The sequence below is a fragment of the Myotis yumanensis genome, unplaced genomic scaffold, assembly GCF_028538775.1.
Source record: "Myotis yumanensis isolate MYYU_CA2020_CCGP unplaced genomic scaffold, mMyoYum1.0.hap1 SCAF_7, whole genome shotgun sequence".
NCBI classification, from domain to species: domain Eukaryota; kingdom Metazoa; phylum Chordata; class Mammalia; order Chiroptera; family Vespertilionidae; genus Myotis; species Myotis yumanensis.
Genome location: NW_027223758.1, coordinates 39,728,044 through 39,741,610, shown reverse-complemented (window position 1 = coordinate 39,741,610; position 13,567 = coordinate 39,728,044). Strand labels below are relative to the sequence as shown.

The following is a 13,567-nucleotide window of genomic DNA, read 5'->3' as shown; positions in this document are numbered from 1 at the left end:
ATCAGGAGCATAAAATACGTTTGATTTCTCAACATTTTTACCAAGTAAAAGTTTTTATTTAATCTAGGCATTCTCATGTCTTGGAATCAAATGCCTTAATCATGGTGAAGAGGGAGTTGGACAACGATCTTCGGGATGACTTGGTCTGGCCTGTTTTGCGGGGTGGGGGTGGGCTCTGTGTATCTCTGTGGCTTTCCCACAGCCAAGCAGCCACGGGAGAAGTGGGAGGAAAAGGACTAGAAAAGTAGTTTGCTGACCTCCAGTCCAGGTCTTTTCTGGCGATCTTATATGACCTCAGTAATTCTGATTTTGAAAGATTAAAGTGGTTACGTGTTGTTACTGCAGTTGATCACTAAATGTATTTTGTACGTTGTAATTTTTAAATGAATTGCATGGATACTTTGTAGTTGACAAAATTGTTGATTGTTTGTTCCTAATAATGAGGATTTGTTTTCTTCTCTCCCCATTGTTTTAAGATCTATTCTCCAGATCACACTAACAACAGCTTTTCATCAAACCCTTCAACTCCTGTCGGCTCTCCGCCTTCTCTCTCAGGTACTGTCCTTGCTCCCATGCCTCACACTGCCAGCTGGTGAGAGGGACTGCCCCCCTGGACTCCCTGCACTCGGAGGGGAAGCTCCCTCCCTCCACAGGCTCAAAACACCGTTTCCAAACAGACAGACAGGAGTGGGAGAGCCAGACCGCCATGTGAAGGCACAGTCATTTACACCCAAACTTCTCTTAAAAATTAGATGTTTTTTAAAAATATACAGACATATGGGAAACTTATTTCTGAAATTTTTCCTAGCTCTCTAGAAGATACTCCACAGAATAACATGTTCTAATAAAACATCTCAAACGAGACCAGGTAGTACATATAGCCTTGACTATGATTGTACAGTCATCAAATATAGATGATTCACGAGGATCTTTTCCGACAGAAATTTTAGACTTTCCAAATTCCCTCTTTGAAGTCCATGTAATTGGGATGTTTGAGGAAACTATAATCTTGTAAATAAATTGTGAAGTGTGTGGAGTAAAAGGGGATGTTTGCCTTTAAAAATAACAAATTACATGAACTATGGCTTCAAGTAGTAAAATATAAGTTCTTACATTATGTTAGTAAAGCAGAGATCCATTTAAAAGGCTCATTGCCCTTCCAGTATAAATGCTTCCAGAAGGCCCTGTCTGGTGCCCGTCTCCGCACTCTGGAAGGAGGGCAGGTGGCTTCTAACACAAAACTAGGTCACATCTGTACCTCATTGAAACCTGACCTTTCTGTAATTTATAGCGAGTCACTTGCCGAAATGTTGCCTCCTCCATCCCTCTATCAGCACTCACAGGGCCCACCACAACCTGGCTCCCTGGTTCGGATCACCACCAAGCTTCCGGAGGCGATGGCCTTGGCTTAGGCGGGGTTTGATATCAGCCTTCCCAAGCCTCCATTGACATGGGGGGAGGGGCGGGGTCACAGAGTAGAGATGGGTAGCTGGACATTTAAGTCCAAATGCCCAGAGAGACAGTTGAAATTGGCAAGAAACAGAGATGATATTAAGGGGACACTGCAACAGCAGTGAAGCCTTCCCCATGATAGAAAAGGCAAGGGAAGCTCAGCATTGTGCGGTGCGTACCATGTTGTTCAGCTCTGGAAAGTGACCGCCAGCCTCGTTATACAGGGCGGCATCCCATGAGACCCACGAGGAGGGGTCTGAGCAGGGACAAAACCTTGTGTGCCCATTTCAAGCAAAACAGCTCTAATTTTGTCTATTTTATAATTGGGCGGGGGGGGGATCCTACAGTCTAATAAAGCTTGAGAACCACTATTTTAGTCTAATGCTTAAGGTTAAGTCTGTAGCAATCCCGGAGAGCAAAGATCCGGGTGCACGCAATTCTGCCTCTCCACTCCTAGGTTAATGGGGGGCCGGAAGTTGTGGTGCACAAATCATGCCAGAAAACGCCCTAAATACTCTAAACCTGAGCAGGGTGCTCTCAGTGAAAGACCAGAAGTAAGGCCATTGCAAGGCCCGGGTAACCCGTCCTGGAAGACCACCTGGCAGCAGGGAAGGGCTTCATGAGGATGTAGACCTGGGGACAGGTCGCTGTTTTCACACTGATAGCTCTGTCCAGATTCTGTCCCTGAAAGTAATTGGACAAAATATTCTATTTTCATTTAGCATCAAAATACACACACATGCACACCCAGAAGTGACAGGAGAATGAATATTTAAAGGGCTAACTGTGTCAGGCGCGAGATTCAGTGAAATCGTAGATTTTATTTTCCTTACTTGAATTATTTATCTTCTATTCTGAGTGCATATTATTTTAAATTTAAAAGTAGGATGTTAGTCATGTAATATTTATTATAGCAGGCATCTTTCTTTACCTGCAGGTTTAGGGAATCATAAAAAAATTATTTTCTTCAGAAGAAACTACTTACTTATTACTCTTGTTATGTTGAGTTTTTAAATTTCTGGTTCTGTGGATCCCTGCCAACTAATCTTATTTCCTTAAAAAGTTTCTGAAGGGTTATTCCTTCTCAAGGATCATTTTAAAACCAAGTCGCAAAGCTGTTTTTCATTGGTGAGAGAATTTTGGTTTAACAAACTGGCCTTGCATGGAGGCATAACAAAGGCCCGCCCCGGTACCCCTCCCACTTTGCACTTTTAAAAGGACCTTGACTATGTAGTAATAGTTTTCTTCAAAGGAACACTTCTCTAGCTAAAATTCCTCCTTTTAGGAAGCTTGGGAGAATTCTGAGTCTATGTAAAGTCTCCGTGTTTTACATTTCAGATGTTTTCCTTGCCCCAGAATTTTTGGATGGGAGGTTCACCTTAGGGTCCACGCGGAAACCAACACTGCTGTTTCTGAGAGAACTGTTGAAAGTGTTGGTGAGATTGTTTTTAAGATGATGTCGATCGCATTGTAATTCCTTTGTTCATATCAGCAGGCACAGCTGTTTGGTCTAGAAATGGAGGGCAGGCCTCATCATCTCCTAACTATGAAGGACCCTTGCACTCCTTGGTAAGTCACCTGCTCATCTCTGCTCCAGCCACTTCCAGAGCATGTTTCTCTTGTTGCCTCGAGTTCACTCCAAGATTAGACTGTGTTTGTTCCTGTTTGTAGATTGTAACCCAGATACTGGTGCAGTGTAAGCCCAGGGCTCTAAAGATCTAGGACCAGATAGAAGATTAAAAATCCTGGAAGGATAGTGGCCCCTTCCCATCTGGGGAAAGATCCCAGCCGGTGATTAAATTACTTCCCTGAGATGAGTGCTAAAGTCCCGGCTAAAGCTGTGTACTGCAACACTTGAGGATCCTATATTCTCTGCTCTGCTTCCCAGAATAACACGTTTATAGGCATTTTCCTCTTGACCTTGGAACCAGAAGCCTACTATTACTTCCTTGTTCACTTGGGTTTTCAGAGACACCTAGTGACATCAGTACATCTCTGCTCTTCCAGTAGGGAAAGGCTAGGAATTTGCATGGGGTTAATTAATATTCTAAGTAGGTGATGATTCAGTGTCTGCCTCTCTAGGCTTTCTCAAGTCTCAGCGATGGGACTGGAAATATGCGTGAAACACCACCACTCAGTGCAGTATCCGGGCTGTGCATGAACCAAATGGGGAGGGGTAGCAGCAAGGAGCTCTTCAGTCTTTCCATGTTGTTTCCCTTCGTTGAGGTGGAACATGGAAGAAGGCATACATGTCTCTAATTTAATGTTGTCTTGTCAGCGGGTCAGGGTTTCCTTCTCTTCTGGCTTACTATTTAAATTAAGGAAAATCTAAAATTAAAAATACAACAGTATATTTCCCCCTTGTTCTCTCCCTGCTGAGGTGTGTGAATCACCCAGCTCTGCATTTTAGCCGGTAAAGGCAACCACAGAGCGAGGCGGCATATGCACTACCTACCCAGCCCCACTAATCTGCCGCCAGTGTTTACCTCCATCAGTTATTCTCTGGGACCCATCTATCAAAACTGGGCTTTGTCCAACTATAAAACTGTAAAGACTGGGTTTAAAGTTGTGAACTACAGCTTTAGTTCCTTTAAATTCTCAACACTCAAGAGGGGATTCACACGAGAAACTGCTCTCTCCTCCAGGAAGCTGTGAGCCAGAAAGGATGGTAGGCACATGTATTCTTCCTTTTCATGCTTACATTTACACTTGGAAGTGTATATATGCATGCATTCCTATTTTTAAAATTAAGAAGCGTAGACTCAAAGAAGTTAACAACTTTTCCAAGGTCATACTAGTAGCCACGCTAGGAGTTTAGGGGAGGTCCTGTAACACCAGGGCCACCAAACCAGAATGCTCTGCACCATAGACTAAGTGTATTAGACCCACATTCTTCCTGTCAGTGTAGAATAATTAGAAATTGTTCTTCTCATACAGTAAAGCGGGTACATCTGTTTGCACAGCCCACTGAAAATCAGAGCGGATTGAAGCATGTTGTAGTACAAAAGGACATTAGATTTGAAGTCAAAAGACTTAGATTTGAACCCTGGCTTTATCATTTCCTGGTACTGTGACACTGGTTAATTAATTCATTTAATTTCTTTGAGCCTCATTCGCATGTCTTTGTGGAAGGGGTAATATTGTCTTCCCTGCTTGCCTCACTCATGTAGTATGAGGGCCCAGTGGGATGTTAGATGTTAAAGTATACACTGGAGAGTCCTATGCCGATGTTTATTTGATATCATAATTTATCACACTGGAAAAAAGTGAATACACAACTACATGTCCGTGTTCTTCACCAAAAACCACAGTACAGACTTTATCTAGTTGCAGACAAGTTGGATCCTAAAGGCTGGGATGAGAAAAAAAGTTTAGTTGGTTTTTAATCGCATACTTGTATAAGGAAGTGAATTCTATACTATAGTTAGGACTTTGAAATCATTTAGAAGCTCTGGTAAACATTAATTCAGTTCTTTGTGATTCTTCAGTAGTGAAATATCATACCATGTTGGTAGACAGAATTTTTGTAATTTTTTCTGTGATTACTTTGAGTCCCCACTTCCTTCTGTACACACACACACACGCACGCACGCACTGGTGAAAGTAGACATCAAGAAACACAGGTGAAAATCAATAGTACTCAGAAATTACTGTCTGTATGTATTTACCCATCCCTGACTTGATAGTTAGCACTGTATCATGTCACAGAGGAAACCAAGGAATATACATTCAAGAGGATAATTTAATTGGGAAACTATAAATAATAGGTCACCTTTTCATTGCTAATTTTTAAAAATCTTTTCACCAATGCTTGTCAGAATGTTTCTTAAAATCAATAAATGTTTTTCTTTTCTAAAGTAAATCTAAATTCTCTTTCAAGCTAATACAATATAGTACAGCATATGTACATTCAAAAATGTCCTGGAAGAATTACTGAATTTACTTTGTTCATGAAAAATAACACTGATTATAACATTAACATTTGTCACCAGTTGTCTAGGAAGGATGCTATTCTTATTATTATTTTAATAAAATAAACTTTATAGGAAACATTTAGAAATTCAAAGTGGAGTGTGTGTGAACTCAAGTTTTACTTATGTAACATATGCATGCATTTCAAACTAAATCAAATTTCACATCCTTTATTCACCAACAGCAAAGCCGGATTGAAGATCGTTTAGAAAGACTGGATGATGCCATTCATGTTCTCCGAAACCATGCAGTGGGCCCGTCCACCGCTATGCCTGGCAGTCACGGGGACATGCATGGGATCATTGGACCTTCTCATAATGGAGCAATGGGTGGTCTGGGCTCAGGGTATGGAACCGGTCTTCTTTCAGCCAACAGACATTCACTCATGGTAAGTGATGAACTTTGTAGACTATAGTTATCGTATAAAATTAGATTTTCAATTATAAACACTATTGCTGCTGTTTTTTCCCTTTTTAAAAATAGCTTTATTGAGGCACATTCACTTAATATGCAATTCACCCATTTAAGGTTTATATTTCACTATGTTTTAGTATATTCACGGGGTTATGTAACCATTGCCACAGTCTAATTTTAGAACACAGCAAAATGAAAAGAAATCCCCATTGCCATTAGCGGTCAGTCACTCTCCATTCTCCCCCCAACCCCTCCAGCCCTTGGCAATCCTGATATACTTTTTCTGTCAGTAGATTTGCCTAATCTAGGTTTTTCCTATGAATGGAATCATACAACATGTGGTATCTTTTCTGACAGGCTTCTTCAGCTTAGCACAGTGTTTTCCAGGTTTATGCATGCTTTATCATACATCAGAGTGCCATCCACTTGTGTTGACAAACAATATTTCATTGTGTGCATTGTATTTATCTTCATTGGGTGATGGATATTTGAATTATTTCCATTCTGGCTATTATGAATAATGCTCCTGTGAACATTCATGTACAGGCTTTAGTGTGGGCACGTCTTCATTTCACTTAAGTACATACCCAGGAGAGCATTGCCAGGTCATCACTGGTATTTTAAATTCTTCATCGTGGTGGCTTTGGCTAAAGGACCCAACCATCTTATGTTCATGTTACATTGCTGGCATTTCAGATATGAATAGGTTGAATTTTTTTTATTAAAGAAACGAATCAGTGCCTTTGAATTCTGAGTATAGGAGGTAGAAATATATGATGGGTAAATACCTGGTGTGGGACTGTATCATTAAAGTGCACAGTAGTTTTGCCACTGCCTATTCATAAGTCTATTTGAATGCGGCTTAAGCAGATTTGTCCACATTACAGTTGGGATTTCAATGCTGCCCCCTGCTTTTGGTAAGGATTTGGGAGTGCATCCCTTTTTGGGGTGATTATGAAGATCCAGAGAATCTTCCTAACAAAAGTATTAAGTGATGACAATTAATGAGGTCGGAATGGGTGGAAAATTTAATGTTACTAGTGATTCTGTGTAAGTCCACTCCTTACAAACTCCTACCTGAGCAGTAAACACTTTTTTGTCCTGTTTTGTACCTTATAGATTCTTAAAAAGTTTGCTTTCCTGTTATCCCATAAAGTGTCCCTGGTTTAAAGATGATTCCAAAAGGAGAATGCAAAATAAGTACAGGTCATTCCGAGGCTCCTTGCTCAGTCCTGTTCTTCTGCGTCCTTTCGACTTCTCTTAGTAAAAGACCGGGAGGACCATCCTGAGAGTGTGTTATGGAAACCTGCAACCAATTTGAAACCAAAAATACCGGTTTATAAATAGAAGCAATGAACTCACTTCTAAGACGTGGAAAGATATTTTTGAATGCCAAAGCTAAATCATTTTTTTCTTTTTCGCTTTTCCTTGACCTCTACCCCAAAAATTCATCATTGAGTAGAAATTGTTTGTCTATTCATGGCAGTTGCTAAGAGTTAACAAAAGGAAAATCTAGATTTTAATTTAGCTTGGCCTCAGGTAATGTGTTAAATACACTTGGGATGCATATAATATGAGATTTCAGTTTGTACAGCTCTTTTTTTTTAAACTACAATGTTTAAACAATACTGCTTTTAATTAAGAAATCTGGCTTTATTAAAAGCCAGATCTGTGACTTATAACCATTTCTGTATATCTGCTCTCAATCAAGAGAAAAATAGTTTAATTTCTGTAGCTGTGTTCATTTTGCATATGTTAAACGGATGCCACATGCACCCAGGGCATTGCTTCAGAGCTGTTTTTCCCCACAAATATGTAAAGTTTGCTCTTAAATACCAGATGTAGGTTAAGTGGTTCTTTAAAATAATAAACTATACATAGATGCTGTTTGGAACTGTGTGACCTTTGAGTTGCCTCCTCTTTGAGGCTGACTCAGAGGTGGGATCGGAAGAGACTAGAATCATCCTTGGAGATGGGAAGCGGGGTGGACCCAGGTGGAGGGGAAGAGAGAAAAGCAGAACTAATCAGCCCGTGTTACACAGGAGTGTCTTTCACTTTGAAAAACTGTGCAGAAGCCATAAAGCGGCTAGTTTTGCTGATGAGGAAAAGTTCTTGCCCGCTCCTCTGAAGACAGTTAGAATCCCATCAAGGACAACCACACACCCCCAGACAGGAGAGCAACTCCAGAGACATGACATGGCCACAACCTGATGTCCTTTAAACCAAGTGGGGCTGTGTGGTCTTTCTCCTCAAAAATAGTTAGCGGCCCCCAGCATCCGGGGCCCTCCACCTGAAACTCCATCACGTGTGTGGACGAGATTGCATTGTCATTTTCTTGTGCAAACTGGTATAATTTTTCAAACAAAAACCTAAGAACAAAGGAAATAGTTTTTGCATTTAGTCAGTCTGAAGTTAGCCTTTGACCATTTGATGCATTCCACAATAAAAAGGAAGTTGAAGGGGAAGAGAAAAGAAAAAAAAACCCATCCCCCTCAACAACAACAAAAAAATTCAAGGAGGATCCTGGTAATGTTTTCCACATTTGAATTTTAATACATGAAACAGGCTATAAACGCTGGCCAGCTGCAGTAAATAAAGTAGCAGTGGGAGGTATGCACCGGAAACCTCTGCAGCGGCCTGGGGGACTTTCCTTCCCAACTGCACACCTTCATTTGTTGCTCTGCAGTGGGAGCAAGTGGCAGTAACTTAACACCATCCCGGGGCAGGTTTGGTTTTGAGCAAATCTCCTTTCTGGCTCTCCTTAATAATGCCTTCTGATTAAAGAATAGACAGCTTTGAATCCTCTTGACCTCCCCACTCTTCTCGTTTCCTCTCCCTGCCTCCCGAAAATAAAAACGAAATGGCTCGATAACTTGGAAGACGATAGAAGCATTTCTTTCTGCAGCAGCTTGAAATCGTGGTGGGGAAAAGCCATGGTTCTGCATCGGCTATTATGTTATCTCATTTAATTGCTAACATATTGTACTTAGCTTTTGATTCATAAAATGTTTTCCTTGGAGTTCTGCAGTGGGTCTTCAGTGATTTACTGAGTATTAGCGTAATGAAAGGGACTTTTTCACAGCAGCATGGCTCATAACACTAGAGTGAATGGTGTAGACTCACGGGCTTTCTAGATGATATTATTTGCCCATGCTCTCTCCTGCTCAGAGACCTTTACCAGTTTTCCATTAGCTACCAGATAAAGACAGTTTTCTAGCCCAGCTTTTAAATCCCATTACCAAAAGCCTTATGTTTCGTTATTTCAATAAACTTTTCCAGCAATACCAGTCTGTGCATATTCCCAGAATTTGCCCTATACATTCTTCTAGTTACTTCTCTTATTTCTGTCTGGAATCGCCGGCTCTACCCACTCCTCTGTCCATCTCAAGCCACCATTCTCAAAGCTCTGGCTCAAATTCTGCCTTTCCAGGAAGCCTTCCCTTGCTACCTCCTCCTGTGATAGTCACTTTCTTTTTACACTCATAGCACTACAGATCATACCATCAGCTAGATATTTATCTTACCCAGTTATGTATAGCTATATATCTTTTGTAGGTATGACCTTTGCCTTAGCAACTATATTGTAAATTCCTTGAGTACTAGGTATTGCATTTTGTTTTCTTCCCAGTAAACAAATTATTACTCAAAAAGGAAGAAAGGCAACTAATATTTTCTGAGTGCTTGTCAAGTTGCCAGCCTACTGCTAGGTGCATCATATACGATATGGAAGGCAGTCTGCTGAAGAGCCCAGTGAAGAGGATGATGGAGTCCATTCTGGGTGTGAGTCAGCTGAGCCTCGGAAGATTTGAGTAGCCTCAAGTCACAAAGCGAGATTTAAACTCAGGCATTCTGACTCCAGTTTCTATGCTCCATATTGCTACCATGAGTACACCCATCTGTAAATATGCCTTTTAATAATTAATTTCCGGTGGTAAGAGCTCATGATCTTCAAATCTTGATAAATGGTTGTTGATGAAAGAAATTTCCAGGTGTCTCATGGCCAAGTTCCCAGAGCAACTCTCTACCCAAATGTGGAGGTGAAGAACTTTCCCAGTGCGGTAGCATTCTAGGTTGAAATCCACATTGTCAAAGCACTTATTCCTAAATCAGTATGTCCATGGAAAGTGGCAAGAGGTGTGAAACTCTCCATACGAGGGTCCTTCAAGCAATAGAGTTTAAGTTAACTTTTCTATCATACCCACTCACTTTTCTAATAGAATCCAAGCAGAAACCTCTGAGTGTGGGAGGACTTGGAAACAGCTGGATTTGTCAGTAACCCTGTCAGAATCTCTTATTCAGATATAATCTCCTCTGTGCCTCCATTATCTCCATGGTTAACCTGATATTAAATCATTCAATTTTGTATAAGTTATTGAAGTGGCAGTTTCCAAATATAATTCCATTAATCATTCAGTGTTCGGGTTCACAGACGAAACCTGAAAGAAAACCTTTCAGATGACCTAATCTCTCCTTCTAACTGACTAAGAACAAAACCCACATCAAAAATATCTTCATGTGACTCTGTAAGGGCTCCAAATTACTTGTCAGTAGAGTCAGCAACTATAGGATCATTTAGCTAATAAGCTCCTATTCTATTAATATATAATATTAATGTGGTTTCCGGATCCCTTTTGCTTAAAGTCCACTTAACTCATTTCAAAACCATTTATCAGATGGTAACCAAATGGCAGGCTCTATGCCAACAGGTGGTCTCTGCTCTCAAGGGGTTCGCAGGCGAGTAGGGAAGGACACATACTTGAAAGCAAAGTGCTGCAGCAGTGTGGTTAGGCTCCACAAGAGAGGATGGACCCAGCCCTGTTATCTGTGGGAAGGGTCACCCTGTCCCTTGGTAGAGGAGTAGTGATCCCATAAGGATCGGGTTGCCCTAGTTGACTTGGGAGTGGAAGCGCCCTGTGAACCCACAGCTACACCTGTCCTCCACAGCATCATCCCCTTTGGCCCCTTACCAGTGGGGTTTGGCACATTTCAGGAAGCTCTGACATAAGCCAATATTTGCCCAGCTTCTCTCTTATCAATAACATTTTTAGTTTGACTTTGGATTGGAAAGAATTTATCAAAAGAGCATTCATTAGGTGAAGAAGCACCTTTTTTATTTCATTGACATTAAACATGAGGGAACTTTTGCCATGTGGGGCCTCAGGATAAACGACTTAAATTTCATAGTTCTCTTATTTTTATAGTTCTTAAGATTTAGGACCATTATATTTTAGATGCTAAAAGTACCCAGAGGTCCTTTAGCTCATGGCCCTTATTTTACTGCTGAAGACTAAGGCCAAGAAAGGGGAAGTGACCCAAGCATGGGTACTCACTAGTTAATGGCCAAGCTAGGATTAAAAACCAGACAAGCCAGCTATGAGACCAGCACTCTTTGTGCTAAATACCACGCTGCTGCAACAAGCTTCCTCTCTAACCTAATACCATAGCAATTTCAACACTGTGGCTGGTATTACAAACCGCTCTGTTACTCAGACTTAACTCATGAAACCCAAGAAAACTCTTCAGTTGTCCCCTGGCTCCTTGCCACATATTGCTATTTAGCTTTGCCAATAATACTTGGCAATTAGAGATGGTAGTGGGCAGTGATGTGATATCTTGGGGAGCATTTACTGGCATGTGGTTGTGGGAGTAGCAGACGTCAGGAAATTCTGTTTCTACATGGAGCTCTTTAACAAAGGTATGATCCATAGGGTCTTCACCATCTTCACTCTTAGGTTTTCACAGATTTTTTTTTTTTTAAAGGTGTTTTTCTTTTTTTTTCTTTCTTTTTTTTTTATATATTTTATTGATTTTTTTTACAGAGAGGAAGGGAGAGAGATAGAGAGAGTTAGAAACATCGATGAGAGAGAAACATCGATCAGCTGCCTCCTGCACACCTCCCACTGGGGATGTGCCCGCAACCCAGGTACATGCCCTTGACCGGAATCGAACCTGGGACCTTTCAGTCCGCAGGCCGACGCTCTATCCACTGAGCCAAACCGGTTTTGGCAGGTTTTCACAGATTTTAATTTTCCACAAAATTCCATATATATTTTAGCACATACTTCATTTCTAAGCAGTTTTTACCATAGTATCTCAGAGACTTTAGAAGTCATCTCATGAAGGAAAAATACCACATGATCTCACTCATTCATGGATAATAAAGATCATTACAAACTTTTGAACAGTAATAGATACAGAGGCAGAGCTGCCTCAAACTGATTGTCAAACTGCAGTGGGAAGGCCAGGGAGGGTTGGGGGGCAGGAGGGAGGGGAGTAAGAGATCAACCAAAGGACTTGTATGTATGCATATAAGCATAACCAATGGACATAAGACACTGAGGGGTAAGGGAGGCCAGGGGATTGTTAAGGGCAGGGGGGAAAAAACGGCACATATGTAATACCCTTTGTAATACTTTAAGCAATGAAAAAAAGAAGTCATCTCTATCCACATCCCCCTAAAAATGCCCTGTCAAGTGGTCAGTAAGTCTCTGTCAGCCTCTTTCCTTCAAGGCTGAGTAACTCCAAGTGACCACAAAGCCATTTCCAGCAAATGCTAGAAAATTCTTTCTGAGTCCAGCCCATATCTACTTCTCTGTGAAGTCTGTATTTTTTTACTTAGAGTTACCCTAACTCAATCCAACAAATATTTAAAATTTTTTCAGTTATTTGAAGACATCTATTCAATATTTTTTCTCTAGGCTCGACATTTATATGTTCAAATATTTAACCTAAAAATAGTTTTTGACTCTGATTTTCCAGTTCATTCTCCAGCGTATAAAGGATGCTTTTCTTTTTCTAGGACCTTTTAGTTTGTAGAATCTCAACCTGAACACAGTGCTCAAGGAATTACCAGGGTGACTATGATGGACCTTTCACCAAACCCATTCAGTGTATTATATCTTTATTAAAGGCCGCCTACCTAGATCCTATTAGCTATTTTTGATGATTTCATCATCCTGCTCATAAATATTGAACTTGTAATCAGCTGAAATCCTTAAGTCACACATCTCTCAACTATCCTCGTACACTTTTTGTTGTGCCAGACAAACTTCACAGAACACCTTTGTATTTCAGCCTTCAGCCTTCAGTCTGTTTCCAGCCTCGGGTCTCCTTTAGGTCCTCATGCAGTCACATATTCTGCCAGCTCTGTTGTTGGCAAATTTAAATGTGATGGGTGTCATTGATGCCCACCTCAAAGCCATGAATAAAAATGTTGACTGGGAAGGACACAGAGCTGAAAGCCTGAGGTTCAACACTAGACACTCTCTCTGCACTCAATCTCCCCCTGCTCTTTCGGTTTAATATTTCCCCCCTAACTTTTCTCCCATGCAGTCCACCTTTCCTCGTTTTGTTCATAGCTGTACCACAAGACACCAGGCATTCAGCATTCCCATGAATGAGATTTGTTCAGAAAGACTTGTTCTTGGTAGAACCAAACTGAGTTTGAGAAGTCATTGCCTCCATCTCAGAGCACTTCGAACTCTTTTTTAAATAGCTTATTACACACTTTCACCCATGACCTTAGTCATTAGTGTCATCTTTCTGTAGGTACTGTGTTGTTTCTTTAATTAAGATATTTGCCTAGCACTTGTGTTCTATCTACTATCTCTCCTAATCTCCACAACTATCAAATATTTCTGAGAGCAGATTAACACTTTCAATTGAAAGTTTTTAATTATATCTATGTGGTACTTTATTTTTTTTAATGTAAAAAAAAAACAGAACTGAG

At 40.8% G+C, this 13,567-nt stretch overlaps 1 protein-coding gene across 24 annotated transcripts in view; it reads left to right on the top strand.

Moving 5' to 3' along the window:
* The window catches only part of TCF4 (transcription factor 4), a 339,169-nt gene that overhangs the window by 301,290 nt on the left and 24,312 nt on the right, over positions 1–13,567 (top strand). For 19 of the 24 annotated variants that reach the window (XM_070420331.1, XM_070420323.1, XM_070420324.1 and 16 more), the window contains 3 exons: positions 477–555; positions 2,945–3,021; positions 5,609–5,812. In XM_070420331.1, coding sequence (XP_070276432.1) covers positions 477–555; positions 2,945–3,021; positions 5,609–5,812 — 360 coding nt within the window. The remainder of the gene's footprint in view (positions 1–476; positions 556–2,944; positions 3,022–5,608; positions 5,813–13,567) is intronic. The other 5 variants (XM_070420346.1, XM_070420330.1, XM_070420327.1 and 2 more) reach the window with 1 other exon arrangement.